At 53.7% G+C, this 24,643-nt stretch overlaps 1 protein-coding gene and 1 long non-coding RNA gene across 9 annotated transcripts; one reads left to right on the top strand and one right to left on the bottom strand.

Moving 5' to 3' along the window:
• Positions 1–5,124: 5,124 nt before the first annotated feature.
• On the bottom strand, positions 5,125–24,289 carry KCNN3 (potassium calcium-activated channel subfamily N member 3). Of its 8 annotated transcripts, none has more exons than XR_015279821.1 (11): positions 23,330–24,254; positions 20,335–20,430; positions 16,728–17,146; positions 13,052–13,193; positions 10,961–11,071; positions 9,501–9,628; positions 9,262–9,331; positions 7,955–8,835; positions 6,708–6,896; positions 6,158–6,276; positions 5,267–5,547 (listed from the first exon to the last, which is right to left on the bottom strand). XR_015279821.1 is itself a non-coding variant. In XM_023941712.2 (8 exons), exons 1-8 carry the CDS (start codon positions 24,044–24,046, stop codon positions 8,539–8,541), a joined length of 1,980 nt encoding a protein of 659 aa, XP_023797480.2. In that variant the 5' UTR covers positions 24,047–24,254; the 3' UTR covers positions 5,125–8,538. The 8 variants fall into 8 exon arrangements, 3 of the variants coding, with proteins under 3 accessions (XP_023797480.2, XP_086722021.1, XP_023797482.1); XR_015279822.1 differs by having other exon boundaries at positions 6,158–6,273; XR_015279820.1 differs by having other exon boundaries at positions 5,125–6,273.
• Positions 7,192–11,534, top strand: LOC111939465 (uncharacterized). The gene is made up of 2 exons (XR_015279844.1): positions 7,192–9,779; positions 10,466–11,534. It is a non-coding gene; the product is annotated as an uncharacterized LOC111939465 (long non-coding RNA).
• Positions 24,290–24,643: the final 354 nt, after the last annotated feature.

The raw sequence follows: 24,643 nt of genomic DNA, 5'->3' as shown, positions 1-24,643 counted from the left end.
TCTGGGAAACTGAGATAACTTCTTCCATCCATTTAACATGTAAAGGGGCAGAAATGCTGTTAACACTAGCCTGAGCTCTCATCAGGTGTGGGTTTTCAAGCAAGGTGGGCACCCTGGCTAGAGTCAGCATGGGTGGCTATCCTCAGCCGCGCGGTCCACACCCCACAGCATCAATGTGATGGATGGCGAATATGGCCATCCATATTTATTCCAGGGGAATTTAACATTTTATAGCCTGGGGTCACTGTGTTACTCCCATCTGCTTACATCACACTTAGGTGCTATTGGCTAATTGCAAGAGGCCTTACTATCCTAACAGAGAGGGGGGTCTGCTAATTTTCCATTACATCCCGGTATCTTCTGCTCCGCCAGGCCTTAACTACAACAATCAGGCAGCTCCATCCTTTGTGGGTGTCCCCAGGCATTACAGGGAGAGAAGAGGAAGCTGATATGCAAATGCTGTGGCTGAGCACAGTTTCCTGCTGTCATGGGGTAGCAGGAAACTCAGAATGTAAAAAGCATCCTGCCAGGCCTTGCATGCAGCCCCAGCCCTGCTCTCTGGACCAGGAGACCATTTTGCAAGGCAGGGGACCTTGCAAAAGTGGCACTGTCACAGGCTCCAGTGGTTAACTAATCCCATTGGAATGGGCTGTAGCCAGAGCTGGAGCATCTGTCTCTGGGCTTATGAGGGCTCAGGAGCTGTTTTCGTGGTGCCAAGCTGTTTGGCTGATATTACCTACACTGCTTGGAAGGTGTGATCTGGACTGCAGACCTCACACTATGTGCTGATAATTAACAGTAATGAATGAGCCCATTGGTGCCAGGAGTACCAGGGCTGGGTAGATGAATTAGCAGCTTCAATTTTACCTTGGAAAAGGAGCACATCCAAGATGGAAATAGCTACAGGACAAGTCCCCACCTCATTTTATCTCTGCAGGAAGTGCAGGAGATGGTTTATTGGACATTTTTCTTACTGGGTTCAAGAGCTGGGGACCAGATCTGGGTTGCCCATCTGGAAGTCACCTCTCCTCATTCACACCCACCCCATCCCCTTTGGAAGCAAAAGCTTTTCTGCAGGGAGGAGATTCCCAGCTCCTGACTGGGGAAATGCCAGCATTTAGAGGCTGTAGCTCAGTGCCAGAGCAGTTGCCTGCCTGCAAAGGCAAAGCCTGATCCAAAGCCCCTATTCCCTGCCTGCCCCTCTCTTGCCCCCAGGAGCTGCCTCCCACATCCTGCTCACTCCCAACAGGCAGATGCTGATTCAAACCTGTGCCCTGTGGAGCTGTTTGCTTGGGGTTTTCCTCTAACTTGTGGAAGGCCAGTAGCTCCCCACTGTTTATAAAAGTTCTGTCTGTAAGGAACTGTTTAGCAAAACAATAGCTGCCTTTTTTTCTTTCTTTCTTTCTTTTCTCCCCCCTTTTTTTTTTCCTCTTTTCTTTGGAAGTGCACTTTCCCTCCTGTCACTGCATATTCCAGTGCTGATGCAGGCACATTGCACTGGGCTGGTTAAAGATGCCCAGACCTTTGCACCAATGGCATCCTCCTCCTCCTCCCTCTCACTTCTGGGACTGGGAAAGCAAAGGGCAGACACGGGGAGATGGAGATCCATGCTGTGGTCATTATTACCTTTCTCTTTGGTGAAACTTTAATCCTGAGCATTAATAAAAACAGATTTCATGCTGCACATAAAGGTTAACACATTTTGCCTTGCCTTCATGGGCAGTATCAGAACTACAGCTGCCTTTGTACAGCAGGGTTCTGCTGCACTAAGCCATTAATCCTGAGGAAATGATGGAAATGAAGCTCCAAGGGTTTAATCACCTATCAGAGAGCCCCCTGGACTGCTGGAGGTATTTTTAGGATTTAGAGGTATTAGCTCAAAGCTGAAAAAGCCCAATCTATCAATTCATCACAATTCAACTACTGCACATCATTTTCCTCTTCCTCATTCTCTGCTGGCTCCACAACAACATGTTTAGCTAGGAGTGTTGGCATACTCCTAGCCCGCATATAAGGATGGAATTTGGGGTGACAGTCCCTCATGCTGCCATCTTCAGTGTGAGCTGAAGCCAGCAGTGCTCCATTGCCAGGCTTTGAGCAAGGCTGAGAGTGATGCTCATTGGAAAAGGATCCAGCTTCCTCTTATCTCAACCAATGCATTCACTTTGGGAAAGTTATTTGTGTGCCCTTTGCACCCCAGACAACTTTTATCCTGTTTTTTTAAGAGGTGAAGAATGAACTGGAGGGAGCGGCCCAGCTCTGATGTTTGGGCAGAGTTGGGTGAGCATGAACAGCCTCAGTGCAGAACCAGAGGAAAGAGCATCTGCCATGCCATCAACCTCCTACACTCCTTTCTTGAGCTACAGCCCAAGAACATGGGAACCAAAAATCCTTTTTGGGAGCAGGTGTCTGGAAAATCCCTCATTGCTCCCAGAAAACAAGGCATCTGGGGGCTTCCCCTGGTTTTACAAAGTTCCCAGCAGCTCCTGGCATAGGGGGGTCCAGAGATGTGACCACAGCCTCAGCTTCCCTCTGCACAAGGGAGCAGGGATGTATCCCCTTCACTGGGGTCTTCCCAAACTGCACAGATGGACCCTGAGAAGCACAAAGCTGCTTCCTGGGGATGAACAGGACAGCTCAGCACTATTGAGGGGAATCACAGTACCCAGTACAACCCTCGTGGCACAAAGTTTCACTTCTGCAAGGGGTCCCTGTGTCAGGAGTGCCTCCAACATCACTCCACTGCTGACCCCAGTGGGAGAAAGTAAAGAGCTCTCATGGCTTGCAGAACAGAGGGTCTGAGGCACTGATAGCTGTACGTATAGATCATATATTTGTGTGTGTAACTCTGCTGCGTCCTTACACAAAGAGCTGCATCCTTACACACCCGCACAGGTAAATACTTCTAGATACTGACCTCTTCAGATTAAAGTCCAAGGCACTTTTTACAGTGAACAGGTTAAAGCCATAGTTTAAAACATGCCTGTTTCTGGGTACAGCTTGGGTTTATGGCAATGCTGTGGGGATGGGCTGTTGTCCCCAGTCCTGTCCTTCAGCTGAGAGACTGGCCCTGAAGGAGGAATGTAAGCCCGGGACTGGATCCTGACCACAGAGACATGCAAGCAGCTCCCACTGACAGGTGCATTGGCAATGCCAAGACCCCAGAAGGGGGAAGAACACTTTGGGCAGAAGAAAGAACAGAGCTGGGTGCACAGACTGCAGCACCCAGAGCACCAGGGCCCCCAGCCAAGAGCATCCACTGGGCGGGTGGTTCTGGAGCCCTGCCTGGTGCCTCATGGGGCTCTGAGGTGCCTCATCCCATAGGGAAATAGCTAATGCCACAGAGAAGCTTTTTCTCTCTCCTGCAAAAGCTCTTCTTTACAACCTCGAACCCTCTGGATTCCTTTTAGGAGGGAGCTTGGAGATAGGTGAGAAAAAGCTCAGACCAGTACAGAGCCTGGCAGCAGAATCTTCCCAAACTGCTGAGCAATCACCAGCATCGCCCTCCACCAAACATACCTGGTGGCCATGGCACAGGGCTCTTAGCTTCCTGGGAGATGCTGGGCAGGAGAAGCTCAAGGAAGAGTGGTGCAGAGGACCAGGAATCCCCTAGCAGCCCCAGACCTAGCTGGCAGTAGCAGAGGCTCAGCCCTGGCCTCTCAGAAGAACCAGCCTCTTTTCTCCATCAGAGCTGGTTTCTGCAGGGAGATTTCAGGTCTGGGGTCCAGCAGGGAGCATCCAGATCTCATGGCAGCTCATTGCTGCTAGGGCTCTACTGGGTTGGACTGGCCTGGAAGGGTGAGACCAGCACAGCTCTGACAGTGGTAACAGTGACAGCATGGCAATGACAGCTCTGATCAGGAAGGGCCAGTGTAGGGACTTTTAGACTTTCTCTGGACAAAAGCAGCAGAAATTGGTCCCATAGGTGCTGCTCATTCCTGGACATGTCATGCTCTGTGAAGACTGGCCAGGACAAAGTGTGGCTGCCAAAGAGCAGTTTAAGACTTATGATCCAGTGGGGATCAGGTCCGGCAGCTCAGGGGTTGGAGGTAAGGAAGTGATGCTCTCTGAGGCTCAATGAGTCCATAGAATCAGAGAATCATGGAATCGCAGAATAGTTTGGGTTGGAAGGGACTTAAAGCTCATCTGATTCCACCCTGTGCCATGGGACATCTTCCACTACACCAGGTTGCTCCAAGCCCCATCTAACATGGCCTTGAACACTTCCAGGGATGGGGCAGACACAAGTCTGGGCAGCCTGTTCCCAGCTGGAAGGCTGAAACGAAGCAGTCCCTGCAACCTTGTCTCATTTCTCTTTAATGTTCAGGGTTTTCTCCTCCTATGCCATCATGCCCTGAGGTTGAGCAAAAGCTGCAGCTTGCCAGGGCAGGGTGTGAAATGTGAACTGGAAATGTCCCAGTCTCTTCTCCCAAGTGAAAGGACAAGAGAAAATGCCTGCAAGTTGTGCCAGAGGAGGTTTAGGTTGGATATTGGGAAAATTTCTTGTGTGTAAGTGTGGTCAGGCTCTGGCACAGGTTTCCCAGGGCAGTAGTGGAGTCCCCATCCCCGGAAGAGCTTAGAAGATTTGTGTATGTGGCACTTGGGCACATGGGTTAGCAGTAGGCGGTGCTGGGTTAACAGTAAGACTTGATGTTCTTAGAGGACTTTTCCAACCTTAATGATTCCATAATTCTATAAAAATGTGATCCGCAACTCTGCTTTCTTAAGAGCCTTCATTCTGGAGGAAAAGTTTGGCTCTTGCAGAGCTTGTGCCCAGGGAACGGAGATTCTCCTCTGCTGGAGGATACAACCTGGGGAGAACGGCTTTCCAGACCCTGGGTAAAAAGGGGAGCTTGACCTTCCTCTAGGGAGAAGCAAAGCTCTGCTGCTATTGGGCTACACACAGATGCAGACCTGCTTCTGTTCAGCTTCCAAGTAATGGGAACAAATACAAGGGAGATAAAGGATAATGACTTGGGTTCTGCACCTCTCCCTGCCTCCCTGTCCCCCATCCTCACTGACAGTAGTAGCTGTACTCAGAAACAGACATTTTTGGCAGCAGCCTGGTGTTGCTGCCTGCTAACAACCATGTTGGGTACAAAACCATAATTGAAAGTTACCATAACCATCATAATATAGCAATATATTTTATAGTTAAAATAAACTATTATGCTTTCCCCTATCATTAAAAAAGAAGCGAGCAGTACAGAGGCAAGATGCAAACCCAGGTCAAAGCTCCTTAAGTCTGAACAGAAACATCCATGAGTTTGCAGAGAGACCATGGAATTTTTCTTGTATTTCTAGGATAGTTCCTTGCAGGCAGCGCAGGAAAGAGGGTCATGGAACAAAAAAAGCTCCCATAAATGTGCCAAAAATGGGACTGGCTGGGTTAGGTGGGTCCCGGAGGAGCATTGGGGATTGGCCCCATTGGACTGTGGGATCGATCAGATCCTTCCCAGCTGCAGGTCGGCATCTCTATGATTTTCCTCTTGTGCTGTTCCTCCACCTTGGTTGCTGATCTCAGCTCTTCTGTTTGTCCCGATGTCCCTTAGTGTATCCAAAGTGATCATCTCAGGTGTGTGGACAGGATTGGCTGGGGAGCATTTACTGGAGCTGTTTATTGGGGCTGTGCCAGCTGAGGCTGCTGATGACCAAGAGCTGCCGTCAGGGAGCAGAGCAGCAGCTCTGGGTGGGCACGCTGGGCTGGACAGCACTGGGGGCTCCCCACCATGCCTGCCCTCACTGTGGCTTCAGGTTGGCTCTGTGGTCCTGGCAGCGGGACTGGGGCGGGGTTAGTCTCGGTGCTGGCCATGGTGGAGTCCGGTGCTGGGTGTAATGGATCAGGACTACTGGCACCAGTGTTAAAGGACTGGCAGGGGTGGGATAGGGGCTTTGGGGATTGGCATGGGAATTCAGGGATGTGGAACGGGGGGTGCAGGGGTGGGATAGGGGTGTGGGGGATGCAGGGTGCAAGGTGCAGGGCATAGGGTGCAGACCCTGGGCTGCCAGGTCCCAGGCAGAAGGGTTGTTGCAGTGCAGGTTATGCTGAGGTGAGGCCAGGGGAGGGAGGCTGTGAGGTGCACAAGGATCCACTGCAGCAGCAGCTGCTCTCCCCCAGAACAAGGCGGGGCTCTAGTTGCAATCCCAACACACTTACTGTGGTCCTTACCACCTCCAGCCTTGGGGCCTGCGAGCTGACAGCACCTGCTCTTGTCTCACTTGGTTGGATTTCCTAAACTTGATCATGAACCTGGCAGGGCAGTTCCTGGGTTCCTGCTGGCAATATTGATCTTTAAGAAGCAATACTTCCTCTGGCTCTCTGATGCCCCATGCCATGGGCAGTTTGCTCCTATCTGAGGCCCAGAAAGCATTTTTCTCCACTAGCTGACTACAGGGCAGGGAAAATGCTGCATTTCAGGCTCTTTCTCAGAATTTTTAAAATATTCTCCATTGCAATGCTGGGAACCTCCTGACAGGCAAACAGGAGCTTCTGCTGGGCAAGATGGACAGGTGGGCACCCAGACGCATATGGGGAGCAGCAGCTGGGGTGAGAATAGATCATGGGGGGCTTCCAAGGCAGCAGTGAATCCCCAGCCATCCATGGGATATCAATGATACTAATTACAAGTGCTTGGAAGAGCAGCTTATTCCCAGAAGCTGCATGTCTCCCACTGGCCAAGGACCAGTAGCAATGGGCATGTGCCTACCTGAAGGCAACAGGGATGTCTGTGTTTGGTCCCCTGCTACCAACACTTCTGTAGCAAGGATCTCATTTTGCAGTACTCTTGCTGTTGCCTTACATCCTTCCTCCTCCTCCTCCTCCTCCTTCTCCTCCTAGGGCCAGTGTGGGGGCAGTACTCCTCACTATCTACTGCTTATTTTCTATGTAACTCCAGCTGCAGGGCACAAGGAGTGAAACCACCTCACACCACTGGCAGCAAAGAAACTCTTCGGCATTGGGGGTGTAGGGATGGTGGTGCAGGAGGGTGGCGTGTCTCTGCCCCTACATACACACAAAATCCAGCATTATTTATGGAAGGGAAAAAGTTACAAAGGGGAGCATTACAGGCTGAGTATACCTGGAATAACACAGTGACTGATTACAATTACTGACACTGCTGAGGTGTAATTAATATTGCAGAGTAATAGTTACTTCATCTGTTTAAAAATATATAAATATTCTCTGCTGAGTTTTCATGGAAAGCAGCAAACACCTGCCCCAAACTTGGAGCCTGGCGCGGCTCCATGCAAGGATCCAGGAAAGCCAGAACACGACACTGGGGAAGAACTGAGGAGGAAAAAGGGAGAAATGGTGAAAGCAAAACAGAAAGTGACTGGTTCCAGAAGCAGCCAAGTGATGCCAAGAGTACCTCAGGAAGCTGAACACCAGCAAAAATATAATGGAGTCTGAGGTGCTGCACTTTGGCAGGCATGGGCAGCAGTACCATTTCCAAGATGGTGCCAGAGTGCTGCTGCCCTCCACCAAACCCAGCAGAAGTGGCATGAAGGTGACGGGCTTTGTTTTAAACAGATGAAGCACCTGCCCCTGCTAACACATCACTTGCCAGTGAGCTCCTGCTTGATCCTGGCGGATTTGACACTGCCAACTGGGCTCAACCATTGATTTTCCCAGCAGAAGTGGAGACAGTTGGAGCTGATGGGGTGTTCATCCAGCACTTCTGAGACTGCTGCAAAGAGCCCACTGGCTTTGAAAAATGCTGGGAAGCTCCCAGCAGGAAGTGATGTGAGCACCTGGAGACTCCCTCAGCACCCAGGCTGACCTGCGAGCTCCATCACAGGCCACCAACACATTGGCTGGGGGCAGCCTTGCATGGCCCTGCACACTGTAGGCACTGCTTTCCTGGCTCTGGCATGCATCTCCAGGCAGGATATGACACTAAAGGACCAGAAAGACAAAGTGTCCATTGTTATTCTCTGGGTAGAAAACACTCACAGCTCCAGAGAACTCTCCAGGAAGGTTACAGCCAGATATTGTCACCCAGCTGTCAATGTGAGGGGGCTGTCCTGTGAGTCCTGGCAAGGAGATGGATGGAGCATAGGCAGCGTCAGCCAGAGCCTGCATAACGAGCCCCCCACATTGGCATCTGCCTGGTGAGGTTGGCAATCATGAGAGGGGCAGGGGGCAAGGGGAGTGCCCCAGGGAGAAGAACTCTCCCTCCGGTGTCTCCGTTGCTTCAGTGCTTCTGACTTGGTGTTTTGTTTTGTTTTGTTTTCAAATGTGAAGACCTGAGATTGAGCGTGGGTTTTCCGTCTGCCACTGGACGCCATGGCAAAGGCTGGCCCAAGGCATCACCTTCTGTCCCCTTCCTTCACCACGTGTTGAGGCACCTGAAAAGGGATGCAATTCCCGATACCAAGGCGTTGGCAAAGCTCCGAGCATTGCTCGGCACTGCTGGTCCCATTGGCTCCAGCTGAAGGGTCCTGCAGTGGTTCAAGGACCAGAAGAAAGTTCACAGAGACCTCATGATCTGTGTGGAAATGCTTCCCCTGTCCACGGTGGGGCTGAGGGACTGCATTTTAGCAGCTGCTTGAGCTCGTGTAAGGGGTGGGGAAGGAGGTGGAGCTGACCCCAATGGGGCTCTCAGAGAGAGGTGTTTGGGGGGTGCTCACTGGCACACCAACCCCCCGGGCCTCCAGGACAGCGGTGAGCAGGCGCTGCTGCTGCTGGCGCAGCATGTCAGCCATCAGCAGGGGCAGGGAGTTGAAGCTGGCACTGAGCTGCTCCAGCTTAGATTCCAGGCCACTGATCTGCTTTTCCAGGTCCTCACTGCGGTCATTTAGCTCTGTGATGAGGTCGTACATCACATTCTGCATCTGGGGAGGGGACACAGGGGACAGTGGCGGGGTTAGTACCATGGCTGGAGGGGTTAGTGCACTGCTGCTAGCAGAGCTCACCCCTTTACCCCTTTCTGCCCTGAAAGCTGACCCATCTCAGCCCACCCCAGGTTTTCCAAGGGTTCTGTGGCTGCAGTTCGGCTCATCCCTGGCCATCAAAGCAAGGAAGCTCTGCTGGCCCTGTGCTGCTGAGCAGTGGTATCCCTTGCAAAAAGGGTTGCAGGGAACCCCTGGCTCATGTATGTTTTTCCTCCTGCTTTGCAAGGGCAGCCATCCCACAGCAGCTATTCCTTGCTGACATTTACTGAGTCGGAGCATTTTGCGGTCAGCCAAGTCTGCTTTAGTTTTTCTGAGTGAAGAAAAACACTCAGTCTGGCCAAGCCACAGGGTCCCTGTGGGACTTGCCTTTGAGAGGTCAACAAGGGTGTTGGCTTGGTCACTCAGCTTCCTCTGCTCCATCTTCACGCTCCGTAACCTGGGGAGAAGGAAAGAGCACATGGCTGTACTCCCTCCCCTCTTTCAAACTGCATCTGGAGACCTGCCTGCATCCCAGGCAATGGAAAACTCCCCACTCCCCTGCCAGGGACAGGATCCTGGTTTATCTGGAGCTCAGTCTGCCCCCAGCCCACTGCATAGCCTCTTACTGGTGGATGGCTTGTAGGAACTTCCTCTGGTGCTTTCTGACTTTAGCATGGTCGATCTTCTTCAGCAGCTTGGTGTGCTTGTAGATAAGCCATGTTTCCCGCAGGACATTGGCTGCTGCGTTCTTAATCTGAAAAGGAAGAGTGGCTGCAGGTCACCAGCCATGTGGGATTTCACAGAGACACTGGTCTTCCTCTGCCATGAACCAATGCTGCAAGAGCACTCAACCCCAGCTGGAGTGAGGCACTTGGCTTTGTACCTGCACAATCTCCTGCATTGTTGTAAGTCAAACAGCATTAGGGTTAGAGTTTGGGGTTAAGGGTTAGGGGTTACGGGTTAGCGTTAAGGACTGTTGCTACCGTTCAAGCAGGAGTAAGAGAAGGCAGAGCTATTGGCCCCTGGTGCACCCACATCCCACTCCTACTCTGCACTCATTCTCCAGCACTTGGCTCTTTGCCTACACACAAAGTTGTACCATAAGCCTCAAGAAAAAAATCCCAAAGGTTTTCTTGATTCCTGCACCCATCTGCCAATCTTGGCAAGTCCCAGCTGTGCTGCCAGCACTGGGACATGACTTCTGCAGACTCTCCAGCTAAACCACAGCTCAGCTGCTTGTTCCAGGAGGAATTGTCTGCCATCTGCCTGGCATGGAGCCTGCAGATCTATATCAGTGGCCAGTGGAGCAGGGCTGACCAGCTGTTTTGCTTTTCCAGCCTGGTCACACCAAGGCCCTGACTATTTCTGGGGTGTCAGGGCTTTGTTTGGGGCTCTGCTCTCTGGGGTGAAGTAGGTGCCCTGTTTGCATCCAACAGCTAGTTGCCTTTCCAAGGCCTGCACTGATATCCATTTTGCCACCATCCCCTCTAAAAACATATTGTAGTGTGCAGAGCCCATTATATGACATGATGCTTTGCCATGATGAGGCTGCCAGGACCAGTGACCTCCTGCTGCTCCTTTCTTCTTTCAGGGATGTGACACCAGACCCTGGTACGACAGAAACCCCATGAACGCAGGCTCTGGGTCCCTCCTCAGAGGAACCTTACAGTGTGGTTCCTATCTGTGGTGGGCACTGAATCACCAAAATCCAGTTGTTTTCCTGATACCAAGAGAAGTGAGATCATACTGTGGAAGAGGAGGGGATATGTTCCCAGAGGGAGCATCACCTGAATCCCTGAAACAGAGCTGGTGCTCTTTGTCTCAGTGTAACATTTGTGCCTGTGCTATATCCACAGCACTTGAACAACTTCCTCAGCAGTGGTACCTTCAGGACCCACATCCAAAGATGCCAACACCTTCCTCTCCTACTGTAGCCTCACTCAGAGATGATGCTAACACCTTCTTCCATAGTGGTACCCACAGGATCCAGAGGTGCTGACATCTTCCTCCTGCCATGGTAGCCCAAATCCCCAAATCTTGGCACACAACAATTCCCCCACTCCTGCTGTCCCCCATGGCACCTTACCCGCTTTGTCAGTTGTGTGTCCATCATGAAGTTGTGGACATGCTTCTCAGCTTTGGTGAGCTCCAACTTCCTGGCCACCACAGCCACCACCAGTGCTGTACATCCAGCACCCTGAACAAGGATCAGTTGGGGAAATAGTTTGTCACCCTCTTGTAACACCAGCACTCCCACCCTCATCCTTGCAATCAGCTAGTTAACTAAAGCTACACATCCTCCTCATTATCATAACGAAAAGATACTACAGACCCTGGGTGTCCTTGAATGGCTGATGGTGAGCTGCGTAACTAATGGGAGAGGCCAGGGCTATTAACAAGGTCAGCAGTGGTCAGTGGTGAGCCTGTGCCATTGCAGGCCAGAGATCTGCCCCATGCCAGTGCCCTCCACTCCCAAGAGAGGTCTGGGCTGGGAGAGCAACGAGGGAGCACCAGACAAAATGGAGAAGAGAAAGAGAAGAGAAAAGAGAAGAGAAAAGAGAAGAGAAAAGAGAAAAGAAAGAGAAGAGAAGAGAAGAGAAGAGAAGAGAAGAGAAGAGAAGAGAAGAGAAGAGAAGAGAAGAGAAGAGAAGAGAAGAGAAGAGAAGAGAAGAGAAGAGAAGAGAAGAGAAGAGAAGAGAAGGAGAAGAGAAGGAGAAGAGAAGGAGAAGAGAAGGAGAAGAGAAGGAGAAGAGAAGGAGAAGAGAAGGAGAAGAGAAGGAGAAGAGGAAGAGAAGAGGAAGAGAAGAGGAAGAGAAGAGGAAGAGAAGAGAAGAGAAGAGAAGAGAAGAGAAGAGAAGAGAAGAGAAGAGGCCCCAAATCAGGACCCCTCAAGTTGCAATGTATCCCAACTGCACCAGCTGGGAACTCACTTATCCTGGCAACTGTGGCCAGATCTGTGTGGCAGCTATTGTCTCCAGTGCATATCTGTGCCAAGGTGTTCTTTCCAGAGCCTCCCCGCTGTGCTCCTGAGCTCTGCCTGCTGCTGTTCATACCAGCTGTTCATACCAGGTTGCTTCTCCCTAGAGCTCTGGCAGAGTGCACTCAGCCTGGCAAGCTCTCCTTAAAGAGTCATTAATTAACCTGATACCCTGAATCCTTCAGCATCCTCAAAGGTCCTGCTGCACATTCTCAACTCCCACCACCTCTGTCTTCCTGGTGGAGCTACTACCCCTGGTACTGACTGGAAACCCAGCAAAGCCTCCGAGCCCAGTGGGCATGGGGTCTCCGTTCCCAGGGGTGGGGGGGGGCTGTGCTGGGTGTGGGGGGACACTTTTACAGATGGTGTCTCACTTCAAAGTAACCACTGGTTGGAGAAGAGCTTTGGGAGCCTGCAGCGCAGAAATCACCTTGGCTGAACCAGCAGCTTCTCCTCTGCTGGCAATTGCTGCATCCATAGGGATTTTCTCCCTTGCTTGGCTCCCACCAATAATACCAGCCTTGCTGCGCCTGACCTCATCCAAGACAGATCAAAGACTTCTAGATAATACAGAATTAATACCTCTTGGTGGAGCCTCCCCAGCTGATGGTACTCATGGGGTAAGTTTGGTCTGCCCTAGCTGGGAGGAGGGAAAGCTTCATCCCCAGGGCCTGGAGCTGAGGTGGGCAGAGTCAGGGTGCTCATGGCTGGGGTGGATCTGTGGAGAAGCCATGACCACAGATCCCCCAGCTGCTCCTTCAGCAGCCCTGGCTGGAAAGTCCCACAAGACAGGAGATCTCGTGGTGGGCTCTTTGGGGAAGATATTCTGGAGGGCCTGGAGAATGGTGACCTTTTGACCAGAGGGAAAGGAATCCAGAGCAGATGAGCAATGGAAGCCAGATGGTGTGGACCAGGAAGGCCAAGGGATGCTCGGGTGCCCTTCTGCTCCCTGGGGCCATCACTGACTCCACCAAGAGCCCTCCACCCTTACTGAATATAGGTCTAAATCCACCCCAAATTCATCATCTGAGACAACTCCATCAACTTCCAGGCTGTGACACCTCAGAGCCGAAGTCTCTAGGCCTTGTACATGGACAAAAGAGCTAAGAAACCAGTCCCCACAAAATCCAGTGGCCCTGCCTCTGCAATGGAGAGAGGCAGAGCCCACAGAATGGATAAACAGCTTGGCATGGCCCTTACCATGATGCCAGTGAGCAGGCAGACTCCCTTCCCACAGTAGGTGTGTGGGACCATGTCACCATAGCCGATGGAGAGGAAGGTGATGGAGATGAGCCACATGGCACCCAGGAAGTTGCTGGTTACATCCTGCTGGTCATGGTACCTGCCAAGGAGACGCGGACATCAGTGTCACAGCAGGGAACAGGAATGAATGTGGAAGAAATGGGGGTACCTGGGCACAGTGGCTCATCTGGCATGACCTGTGCTGGGGTAGAGGATTAACAACACAGTCGGATGTGCCATAGTAGCAGTGGTTGCACAATTTCTGACACTGGAAAACCCACATGGACAAAATGAGAGCAAAAACTCAGTGGAAAGGGCTTCTGTTTTCAGTCAGACCTGTCACCACATCCCAGTCCTGTTGTGTGTCCCCAGTGTCATGTGGTGCTGCAGCAAGAAATGGCTGATGGGAGAAAGAGCTGTGGCTCTGCAAAGCCCCTGATCACAGCAGTTCACCATTGGCATCCTCCTCTGCATCCTACTGGTGATGCAGCCTGGACTGTGCTGCCCCAGAAGACAGTGCAGTCCCAGCAGAATTGCTGGGCATGGACCCCATCAAGCCTCTGGCATGAGCTTAGCTTTGAGAATCAGAGGAACAGCTCACACACTCAAGACACAGCACACATTGAGTGGCTGCAGCTTTGGGAATGCTGCAAATTTTCTATGTCCCTGCTATGTGAGGTCAGTGACCACTCTGGCTGTCCCAGACATTGGCTTGTCCAGCAAACACGCAATCAGGGGCCCCAGCTGCCTCCAGCTCCTCAGAGCTGGCACAAGCACAGCCAAGCCATGCAGGTATGTTTCCCGAGGGATACAGTGCTGAATCCTGGCAGTGGAGCAGGGCCTGGCCCAGTCTGCAATGGGATTCAACCCTAAGTCAGCAGGGGCAGGCAGTGCCTTTACCCCACTATGAATAATATGGTTGTTCTCCTGCCTCCCTAGCAGATTTCTCCTAGCCTCCTCACAGAATCCAGAGAGGGAAAACAGATGGAGCTTTTGGCAATCCCAACTCCAAGATCATAACTTGCAGAGCAGTTGGGTTTTCTCCTCTTCTGAAATGTTTTTCCCTCAGCTGGAGATTCAAATGAGGTCCTGGTGCAGGAGAAAGCACCCTCAGCCATGGTGAGACTCACTCTGGGCAGGGTTGGCTAGGGGAGCTAGAGCACATAATCACAGTGGCGCTCTCCAAAATTCCAGTGCCAGCCTGTCCAGTGTATTCTCCTGAGGAGAGCTGAGCCTACCTCATCCCACAGGATGGGATGTCTTGAGGGGACAACCCCAAGAGCATCATGCTGGACAAGGGGGTTACAGGCCTACTGGACAGAGGAACATTTTCTCTTCTGAAGAGGACTTTGAGCAAGAATTGATAAAACAGAGGGGCTGGCACATACCACGGCTGGTGTGGGCAGAAAGAGGGGCCACCTGCTCACGTCAAGAGTTGCCACAATCAGACAGACACCAGCACCACTTTCTGCTGTCCCCTGGTCTGCCAGCCCCCAGTAAGGCCACAGCCACCCTCACCACTGTGGCAGCTGTGAGCATCACCTTATTGCCGTGCCACGCCACTGTGGCAGCACCATCTCGGCTGAGCCAACCCCATCGCGCTGGGCAGTCCCAGCTGGTGCTCTAGGCTGGCTGCTCCAGGAGCGGGCAGGCGGCACGAACAAGCACACGTGTGAGCACACGTGCGCGCCGTCGCGGGCAGCCCCGGCAGCGCTGGAGGCACCGCAGGCACTGCAGGCGGTGCGCGGTGGCCGGGCGAGCAGGCGAGGTTGCTAAGCGACTCGCTGCCTTCAGAGAGGTGCGGCCCCGCGGCGCGCACGGGAGGATGCTGCGCCCACAGACGCTGGAGACCACAGCTCAGTGCGAAGGAGACGTGCCATGGCCGTGCCACCCCAGCCTGAGAACCATGTCTTGGAGAGGCACAACTGCCTCTAAACTGCCCGGCCCCAGTGGCTGCTGGTTGGGAATGGTCCTGCAAACCGCAGCAAATTGGTTTCCACTGCCAGTGACATCAGTGTGGACAGGGGGACACATTCTGGGTAGCCTTTGTGGGAGCTGTGTGACCCCCAGGGATGGTGCATGTACAAGGGATCTTGCATTGCTCACACGTGGAACATGTCCCAGGGGTTCTGCATTCCCTCAGTCCTGCATCCCCCAGGACTGACGCATCTCCAGCCCACTTGGGTTCACTTCTGCCTCTCCGTACACACACGGAGGTGATGGCAACTGTGGTGCCAATGATCTGCAGTGCCTTTGCATAAATTTCTGAGGCTTTTTGTTCCTAATAATTCTTCATTGCATTTTCCATCCTAAGCCTCACCTGTTGTGGGATTACACTCCTGTGTGTGTCTTGGATGCCTGTCCGCCTGCTCCCTGTTTAGGAGGCATAAATCACAGTTTCTCAAACACAATTAGGTGGTGCCTGAACATAATAACCATATCCAAGTCATAAGGGGAGCACCATTAGCTCATAAGGGAGGCAGGAAGGCAAAGGTAGCCAGTAAAAGCTCATAAAATCTGTATGCTGTCCCACGCCACTGCCACAGCACTTGCCCCTTTGCATTATGACCAGAGCAATGGGTCCCACCCTGGGGAAGAGTTGGGGGGTGGCCTTCGTCTCACTTTGCAAGCAATCTAGAAGCAATCTGGGTGTCCCAGGTAACCCTGGGGTGCCAGTTGGTATGAGTGATCCTTTGCACCTTAGTTCCAAGGATGACAGAAAGCTGCCACAACAGGACAGCTTCTGGACGACCTGCCCTCCCTTCCCCAGGTGTTGCTAGCACCCTGCACCATGGCTGTGGAGAAAACCTTCTGGCTGGGGTGCCACCACCACAGCCCCCTGGTTCCCTCAGCAGACAAATAGTGGTGGCAGGTCCCTGAGAGATGGAGGTGCAGTGATACCCACCAGGCTGGTCTCCACAGCAACCCTGGTGCTGAGCACGCTGATGCTGGCATGATGCCATCAGGCTGTGGGTTTGTCACCACAGTGTTGTCATGACAGTCAGTTGCAGTGATGCTAGAGCCTGAGCCAGGCCCTGTCACCATCAGCACCTCTGGCCCCTCCCCATCCACAGCCCCCAGCTCCCACCATTCTCCATGTCCCTCACCCATGCTCCTGGGGCTTCTGGCACCACACATTGTCCTCTTGCACAAGAACCCTGCCTGGCCTAGGTACTGCACTGTGAGGACAGGGCTGACCTTGCTCTGCTTCCTGCCTGTGTAAGACAGTTTATCATCTGCTAACAACAATGCTCAGTCGAGGGAACCTGTGGCTGCTGAGGCTCTGGAGCCCTGCATCCCTCCTACAGGGTCTTGGGACATCACATCTCCATTGAGAAAGCCAAACCACAAACTGCTGAGCATCCAGAACTACTGCATGTCCTGAACCATGGAGCATCCCAAACCTCCGCTCATCCAGAACTGCTGCTCATTATGCTTGAGTCCTGAACTATTGAGCATTCCAAGACACCATGCATCCCAAACCTCCACCTATATGCGTCCTGAACAGTTGAGCGTCCCAAACCAGTAGGCATTCCGAAGTGTTGAGCATCCTGAACTGACACAAACCCCAAACCACTGCCCATTCCAAACCACTGTGAATCCCAAAGCACCGTGCATCCCAGACCACTCTCACCTCTCGCACACACGGACTGTCCATGCAGCAATGATCCAGAGGGAAATGCTGAAGACCAGCAGCACTGTCCCAGGGCAGATGGTCATGAGTGTCTTCATGACGAAGCGGGTGTTGAAGTTAATCTTGTTGAGTGCCCCAATGCTGCGTGAGGAGGCATCAGTGAAGAGCTTGCTGTGCAGCAGCATCACCCGAGCAATCAGGTAGAGGCGCAGGAACATGGGGATAGACAGGATGATGTCCACATCAGCTTCTGCCCGAGAAGGTGTGTAGGAGAAAGCCAGGCGAGCTGTCCAGAAAAATTTGTACTCCCCAGGAATGGGGTGTATGGCACAAACCAGCATCTCCAGACTGATGTAGAGGATGCGCTCATACGTCATCGCTATCCGCCAGTCGTCAGCTCCATTGTCGATCACAAAGAGCTACCATGATGCAAAACCACGCAGTTACTAGTGACCCTACACAACTTGCCCACTGGCATCCCTCCCTCCACAGGCAGTGGGGGTCATACACCAGAGCTAAGAGGAGCTGGGTGTGGCTCAGCCAGAAGCTCTGGGGATGGACAGAGAAGAAGAACATGGGAATGAGTCACCACCAACCTCTCTGCTGCCCTGCTAGTGTGTGTCAGGGATGGTCATGTTGCAGGGGACACCAAAAGCATTAAGGTGTCCAGGCACATCATGGCACAGCACCCAGGCACAGCCTGGGGACAGGTCACTCAAAATCTAGCTAGCAGAAGCCCACCTCCCGGAATGTCCTCCTCATCTAGGCCACAGAGATGGGCAAGCCATGGTGCCACAGAGCACCAGCATGAGCCACCCCAGTCCCTCTGCTCCTGGTGCTGCACTGATTTCACCGACAGTCATCACACCCTGAGTTCTGGGGCAATATCTGGGCAATGAATGCCACAGTCAGAGCATCCAGCTGCTGGCAGAGATGGGATTCAGTTGTCATGGCAACTGATGGTTCATCCAGCTCCTCTGCCATCATCAGTGATGAAGTTGGGGTCTCTACAGGAGCTGAGGAGAGCACACTCAAAATCTGGCATCTCTGGGATGCCACCAGAGCCCTGGGAGTCACCCACCCTGTCCTGCCTCAGCAGGGCTGTCCTGAGGCTGCTATCAGCTTCTTCCTGATGTGACAGGGACACCGGTATCACCCACAGCAGCAGGGGCATGCTTAGGGCCTCTCTGCAAGCAGCACTTGGCAAAGAAGCCACCAGGAAGGGATCCAAGGGGATGTGGCAGCTGGTGCTACTGTCCACGTCCTCAGTCCTGCAAGGATTGCAACGATGCTGGCTTGCTCACGGATCCAGGGCTGCACACAGCCAGGGCAGTGGATGAGAGGTGGGTGGGGAGCATGGCCTCAGCTGGTGCTGAGCCCAGGAACAACCCTCCTGCCCTGCCAGAGGCCTCAGTACACCTGTACTGCCAGAGGCCACCAGCCACCTCACTTGGGGCTCTCCCTGGGGATGGCAGGAGCCACTGGGACTGACTCATGGAGTGGCTGCCCCAGCCACCTCCCTTTCTGTAGGGAAAACTCTGCTCCTTTTAGCTGCTTTGTTTGAGAAATTGTTTACAAAAATGCTCCAAGCTGTCAAGGGAGATCCTCAGACATTTAGCAAGCTGACAGCCTATTCCTTCCTGGAAAAGGGTGTTAAAATAAACAAATTAGCAAGCGGAAAAAGGCAGGAGCCTTTTGACTGCATGATGGGGGGTTGCCATAGGCCAGGGAAGGGAAGGAGCAAGAGAGGATTTGGGCAGGATACCCCTGAGCCAGCCCCCCCACTCTTAGTTCTGTACCTGTGAAACATCAATGTGGCTTCCCATGGAAACCTAGTGTAGCTTGGTGGTACCCAAGGGGGCATTCCCCAACATATCCAGCATCACTGGCTCCAGCAGGGGAAGGAACAAGAATGCTGGCCACCACATCTCCAGAAAAACAAAGCCCAAGAAAAGCTACCAAGATACCTATGGGGACTAAAGTTTCACCAAAAGCATAAACAGCCCTAGGCACTCCAAGCACAGGGAACAAGGGGTCTCTTCCCCCACAAAACACCTTGGTAGGAGCTGGCAGCATTGCCAACACTGCTCTCCTTCATGTGTCGTGATGATAATGTGGTGCTGGCAGAGGATGGCATGTTCTGCCCTAGGCACCAGAGGCATCATTGGGGTGCCAAGTGGCGCCTCAGCCCCAGAGAAACTGAGGCACGTGAAGACCTTCAAGCATTCCAAAAGGACTAAACACAATTAGTAGGATGATAGAATCACAGACTGGTTTGGGTTGAACAGGACCTTAAAGCTCATCTCATTCCACCCACTTTCACAGGTAGGGACACCTTCCACTAGACCAGGTTGCTCCAAGCTTCATTCAACCTGGCCTTGAACACTTCCAGTGATGAGGCAGCCACAGCTTCTCTGGGCAAGAGGGGAAGAGGGAATCCTGAGGGAAGAAGCTGAAATCATTTCTTCCCAGAGGCTGGTAGGTCTGAAAGGTACCATGGCCAGGTGAGCACAGTCCCCAATTTTGGCCAAGAGGTACAAGAAATTGAGGATTTACAGCTCTGGCAGTCCCATTCCGTTTTGGTTGGATTATCAGCAATTCCTTTTTAACACTGTAACACACAGGGCAATGAGCAGCCAGCACAACTTTGGAGCAGAACAAGTCAAACTCATCTAATTCCCTGTCCTGACAGTGCAACTGGCCTGGGAGAGTAGCTGGGACCATGGTGAGGTTCAGTCCCCATTTGCAGAAGGACAGCAGTGGGACTTTGGCTCTGGTCAAGGCAGGAGAGGTAGGATGACCTGTGTGCTGCCTGGGTGTTGTGTTTGCACAACCCACTGCCAGAAACAACAAACAGAGGAAACAGTTAGCACTGGGGGCACGGCTCACCCGGCTGACCCCAACCACGGTCATCCTAGGGTAAATATTATTCCAGCAAGAACCAGAGCTCTCAAATATTTGCCTTGAGTAACTCATCCCCAGGCTTGGTCCCCATATGGGCAGGCTGAACTGGAGTGGGGACTGCCAGGACAGAGGCAGGCAGGGAGTGGGATGCTGCTGCCAGCCCCCTATGATGGCAAAGCCCCTCTGTTCACCAGCCCCAGGAGGGACAAGGTGGGATTATGGTGCACTCAGGGCCAGGGGCTTTGACATCCCTTCCCAGGATGCTCCTTCTCTTGACTGGTGATTCATTCCTCCCATGCCCAAAACAGGCTGGCATTGTGCCGAAGCTAGGTTGCACAGGGAAGCACAGCCTTCCTGGAACAAACTAGGAGTCCTTTAACTTCCCAGGGAGGAAGAGAGTGTGCAGCCCTGATTAGGAAAAGATTTTGCAGCTTTCCTTGGCACTTTGACTGGCCTGAGCTCTTCCTGTCTATAGTCTCCCCCATTCACCAGCGTATCTGCCAGGTACCTGAGGCTCAGACAGACCCCTTGGTGCCTGCCCCCCAAGAACCCTCACTGCCCCCCAAGACACTTACAAAGAGGAAGGAGGCTCCAGAATGGTGCAGGGAGTGAGCTCAAGTACTGTGTCCCACTCAGGTAGTTGGCAAACCACACAGCCCACCCCAGCAGCCCCTCACTAGGCACTGATGATGCCAGGACCTACCTGCACCTCCCGTGTGTGATAGGCGATGATGAGGCCCAGCAGGATGACAGTGGAGAGGCTTATAAGGCATTTCAGGGCCAAGGAGAACATGGAGTCCTGCAGGGTGAAAGCAGGGGAGGCGTTAAGGGGTACAGAGCTGTGGGATTCTGCTGGCACTGGACTCCACACCCCAAAGAAAACACTTCCCCCCAACACCTGCTATCCCCATCCTCAGTGGGACTTCTGCTGCTTCAGCTTTCCCCCTAAGCAGTTTGACATGGTAGTAAGGGCACCATCAGTACCATCAGCATCACTGGCACCACTAGTACCACTAGCACCATGTGCTCTCTCTCCAAAACTCTTTTAAAATTTTATTCTGCTGAATGCAATTCCCAGCCTCCCCTCTGAGATGTGCAGTGTCAGTGCCCTGGCCCCATCTAGCCTAAGCCCAGTATTATGGTATCCAAACAGATGATCTAACTAGACCCTCCAGCTAATTAGTCTTATATAAATTAAACCAGTCCCTGATTCACTGATGACTGAACTGGTGGGTCCCCAGGAGAAAAGTAGGATTCACCATTCCCTTCGGATACTGGTAAACTTACGTGGTGCCAGCCACAGTCTAGCCCCCACTGATGCTAAAGCATTGGCAGCCCTTCACCAAGATGTTATTCCCAAACCAACCTGCCTTACTACTGCACCTGTCCCACACCTCCATGTCATCGCCAACATGCCCAGTGCCAGCGTGGTGAGGCCTGGCACACTCATGGTGTGCTAAGACCTGGCACACTCATGACATACTATCCTTGGCTCCCCAGTGTGCTGGGGTGGCTTTGGCCCTCTCCCCAGTGTTCCTCATCTCCACAGGGTGTTTGCACGCAGAGAAGGGACTATTTGCTGTGGAGGCGGCACCGCATTGTTAACAACTTGGCTCTGGCTGTGTAATTGTGTGGATATAATGGCTGGAACTAAGAAAAGTGCTGGGACTAAACACTGCTATTAACAGGCAAACTCCAGAACAGCATTGTGCCCAGCTGGCTCTGACAAGATCCTTCCCAGGGGCACAAACCCTGCATGGACACTCACTGCCCCACCTGGCAAGTGTTACATAAACAATATAACAATAACAAATGTTACATGGCATTTACCAATGCCTCCTGCCTGAAGACAGACAGGTCTGTCAGGAAGAGCCATTCCTGGATCCCATGCTTGCAGCAAACAATATGGGGTCTTGGCCGAAGTGGGGAAAGACCTTGGCCTCCCTGGCACATGTCCTGCTCCACCATGTGGATGGCAGGATGCTTCACTCTGATGGTGCTGCACAGGTGGAGGGAAGCAGCAATACTATCCTATGGGCAGGAGAGACCTTATCTTGCCCACAGCTGATTGACAGGCAGGGAGCAGTCAAACCCTGGCCAGCGTGTCCTTGCTTCCCAGCTCAGCCTTGGCACCCTCTGGCTGGGAGCATGTGGTGGTATGGCTGAGGCCATGGGGCAGAGTTGGAGCTGTGCTGACATTCCCAAATGTACAGTGGCAGCCAGCCCTGATCACATGCACTCCTACACTCATGGTCATGTCCCTGCCTGTGAGTTCTGGTTTCTCACCAGGCAAGTTTCAGGGGGTTTATACACAGCTACTGAAAATCTGGCCAAGGGCCTGCAGAGGCTGGAGCCAGGGACTCTCCTGAACCCTGTGGTTGTCAGCACTGCTGTTTGTGTCACAGTGGGGCAGGGGCGCAGCAGCATGCCACAGCTACTGCATGGCAGCAGCGCTGACTCACAGGGTCTTCCCCAGTTGACACAGCAGCTCAGCGTGGTGGGGCCAGTGATCATGGCAGCGGTGCTGCTGGCAGTTTGGTAAGGGTGGACAGTCCCCCGGTGCCAGGCATTGCAGGCACATGGAGCCTGCGTGGGTAGCTGCAACTCAACAGGTAGCAGATGCAGGTGGGGGATGGTGTTTTGGCTCCTGCTAAAGGGGAGTGGGAACCACCAGAAAAAGGCTCTGGCATTGAAGCATCTTTCTTTCTCGGCAAGGATGCCAGGGATGCCAGCTTGGCACCAAGGCATGCCCGTGCCTCAAACAGAGCAGTGGAACTGCTGCCCGCAGCCGCTACACACCCACTGACCCTGGCAGCCATGGAAAGATGGGGCCCAGGAACCCCCCCACCAGGCATCTCAGTGGGAAGGCAGCAGGGTCCCCCAAACCACAGGACCCCCAGTGACATGCCTCCCTTCTTCCACCTCCTCTGTCACACTGCCCTCCCCACTGCTCATGCTGGATAATGGCAGGAAGCGGTGAGCAGCCCCTTCCCACCCTGCTTCTTCCCCTCCACTGACAGCACCATGGCGCAGGGACCCCTACTGGCTGCACCCCAGCCCCCTCAGCAGTGCCGTCCCGCTGACGCCCATGGGTGCTGGTGGGGGTGCTGATGCCTTCCCCTCTCTGGATAGGTATAAATAACATGACAGATGTCTATACAAAGAGTTATTCATATCGCTGCCAACCAGCGCAGCCCAAGAGCAGGAGCTGGAAGGGACGTGGGGGGGAGAATTATAAATAAAAGACACTGTCCTGCAAAAAAAAAGGAAAAAAAAATGGCAGGAAGGGGTGTGGAGGAGGAGGCGGAGGAGGGAGGGGGTGCTTCGCTGCACCGCCGGGGGCACAGTGCTTTTGAGGAGTGTACTGACATGCCAGCAACAGGCACCACAGACCTCAGTGGGTCGGTGACTACTGCTGCAAGTGCATGGGGCAGACAAAGCACCCACCAACACATAGCCCCCTCACCTCCAGTCAGGTGGTCACCCTGTCCAACACCTGTGGCTACGGCATCCACTAAACCTCTGGGAACATCCTGTCAGTCACCAGCCAGCCTGTCTGACCCTGTTCTGCTCCAAATGGGCCAAGCAGCTCCATATTTATCCCATGAGATAGATGGGGCAAATGGCTCCATGCCTACCCCACCAGGCACCATCTGGTGCCACCAGCCCCACACACACCCCCCTGGCCCCGTTGGTACCTTGGAGTAGAGCCCCCAGGAGAGCTCGGTCTCAATGACCATGACGACAATGCCAAACATGCCAAAAATGAGCGCGTAGTCGCTGAGGCGCTTCCTCTTCTCGAATAGTGCCCGGCGGTGCCCAAGCCGGTAGCCAATGTTCTGCGCCTTGCGCTTGGGCCCCTTGGCAAAGGTGGTGGGGGCCGGCCGGGCAGGCGGGCGGGTGGGACGGTGGGTGGCGGGCGCATGGTTGTCCTCGCGTGAGACAACAATTTCAGGGGGTTCACCGGCACCAAAGAGCTGCAGGGGTTGTGCCTCCGGCTCGGCCTCGATGAGGTTCCGTCGGGATGCGCTGAGTCGGCTGAGGGGCTTCATCACCCCCCCGCTGTACTTGCAGGAGCTCATGGCAATCTCGGTGAAGGGGTTGCTGTCCCGCCGATGAACCAAGGGACTGGGCTGCCGGTGTTTGCTGCTAACCACCCCAGAGCCCGCTGGGTGGTCGCCGAGGTTGAGCTGGCTGCCGTGGCGGGAGGAAGGGTGGAGGGCGGCGGGGGCGGTGGGAGGAGGAGGAGGGGCCCGTAACGACCCGGGCGAGGAGTGCAACAGGCTGTGCTGAAGCGGCGGCAGCGCGGAGGGCGGCGGCGGTGACCGTTCATCCCCCGGTAACGGGCAGGGACACCGACCATCCTCCTCCAAGTCCCCCACGCCCGAATCGTGGAGATGCCCCGATGTCTCCATGACGGCGGTACCGGCGCCGCTTTACAGGGCACCGGTTCCGCTTTACCTGCCACCGGCCCCGTTCGCTGGATCATGAATGGGCTCCGTGCTCTCGCCGCTATCGCCGCCGCCACCGCCCCCGCCGCTGCCGCTGGCCCGGCCCCGCAGCGCCATTGGCCACGCTGGGGCTCCCCGCAGGCTGACATCATCCCCGCCCGCTCCCCGCTTTGTATCTCCCCCCCCCCCCCCCTTCACACCCCCGGTTCCTGCATCTCTGCGGGGTCGTTTGGGACTTGTAGTGCACCGGGTTGCACCAGGCACCAGTACCCGTACGCCCCGACGGACAAGTCCCGAACGACCCATCTGTTTAACCCATTGGGTTCCCCCACGGGCATCCCCCCTCCTTTTATATAATCCACTTAATCCGTTTATAGAGGTTGAAGATTACAAGCAGCAGCCAGAGCAGGTGTTCCCATCCTGGGAGTGGGTCACCCCATGGATGGGGGGCATGGTGTGTGTTTCATGATGTCCTCAAGGTCCAGGGTCAGGGTAATGGTAGACCCAGAGTATGGGACATGTACATATAGATGTATCTAGGGCCTTAATCCCCCCTCAAAA

The sequence above is a fragment of the Cyanistes caeruleus genome, chromosome 30 (assembly GCF_971803275.1).
Source record: "Cyanistes caeruleus chromosome 30, bCyaCae1.hap1.1, whole genome shotgun sequence".
In the NCBI taxonomy this organism is placed as follows: Eukaryota; Metazoa; Chordata; class Aves; order Passeriformes; family Paridae; genus Cyanistes; species Cyanistes caeruleus.
The sequence above is the reverse complement of the archived record's forward strand: the minus strand, read 5'-3'. Positions and strand labels throughout refer to the sequence as shown.

Bases quoted from the DNA above. Each gene is read 5' to 3' on its own strand.
- KCNN3 (XM_023941712.2), bottom strand. From the start codon at position 24,046: ATGGAGACATCGGGGCATCTCCACGATTCGGGCGTGGGGGACTTGGAG. The intron at 13,194-16,727 runs GTGAGAGTGGTC...TCTCCTTGGCAG, and splicing joins ACAGTCCGTGTGTGCGAGAG to GTACCATGACCAGCAGGATG. The intron at 11,072-13,051 runs GTAAGGGCCATG...ATCCTTGTTCAG, and splicing joins GCCTGCTCACTGGCATCATG to GGTGCTGGATGTACAGCACT.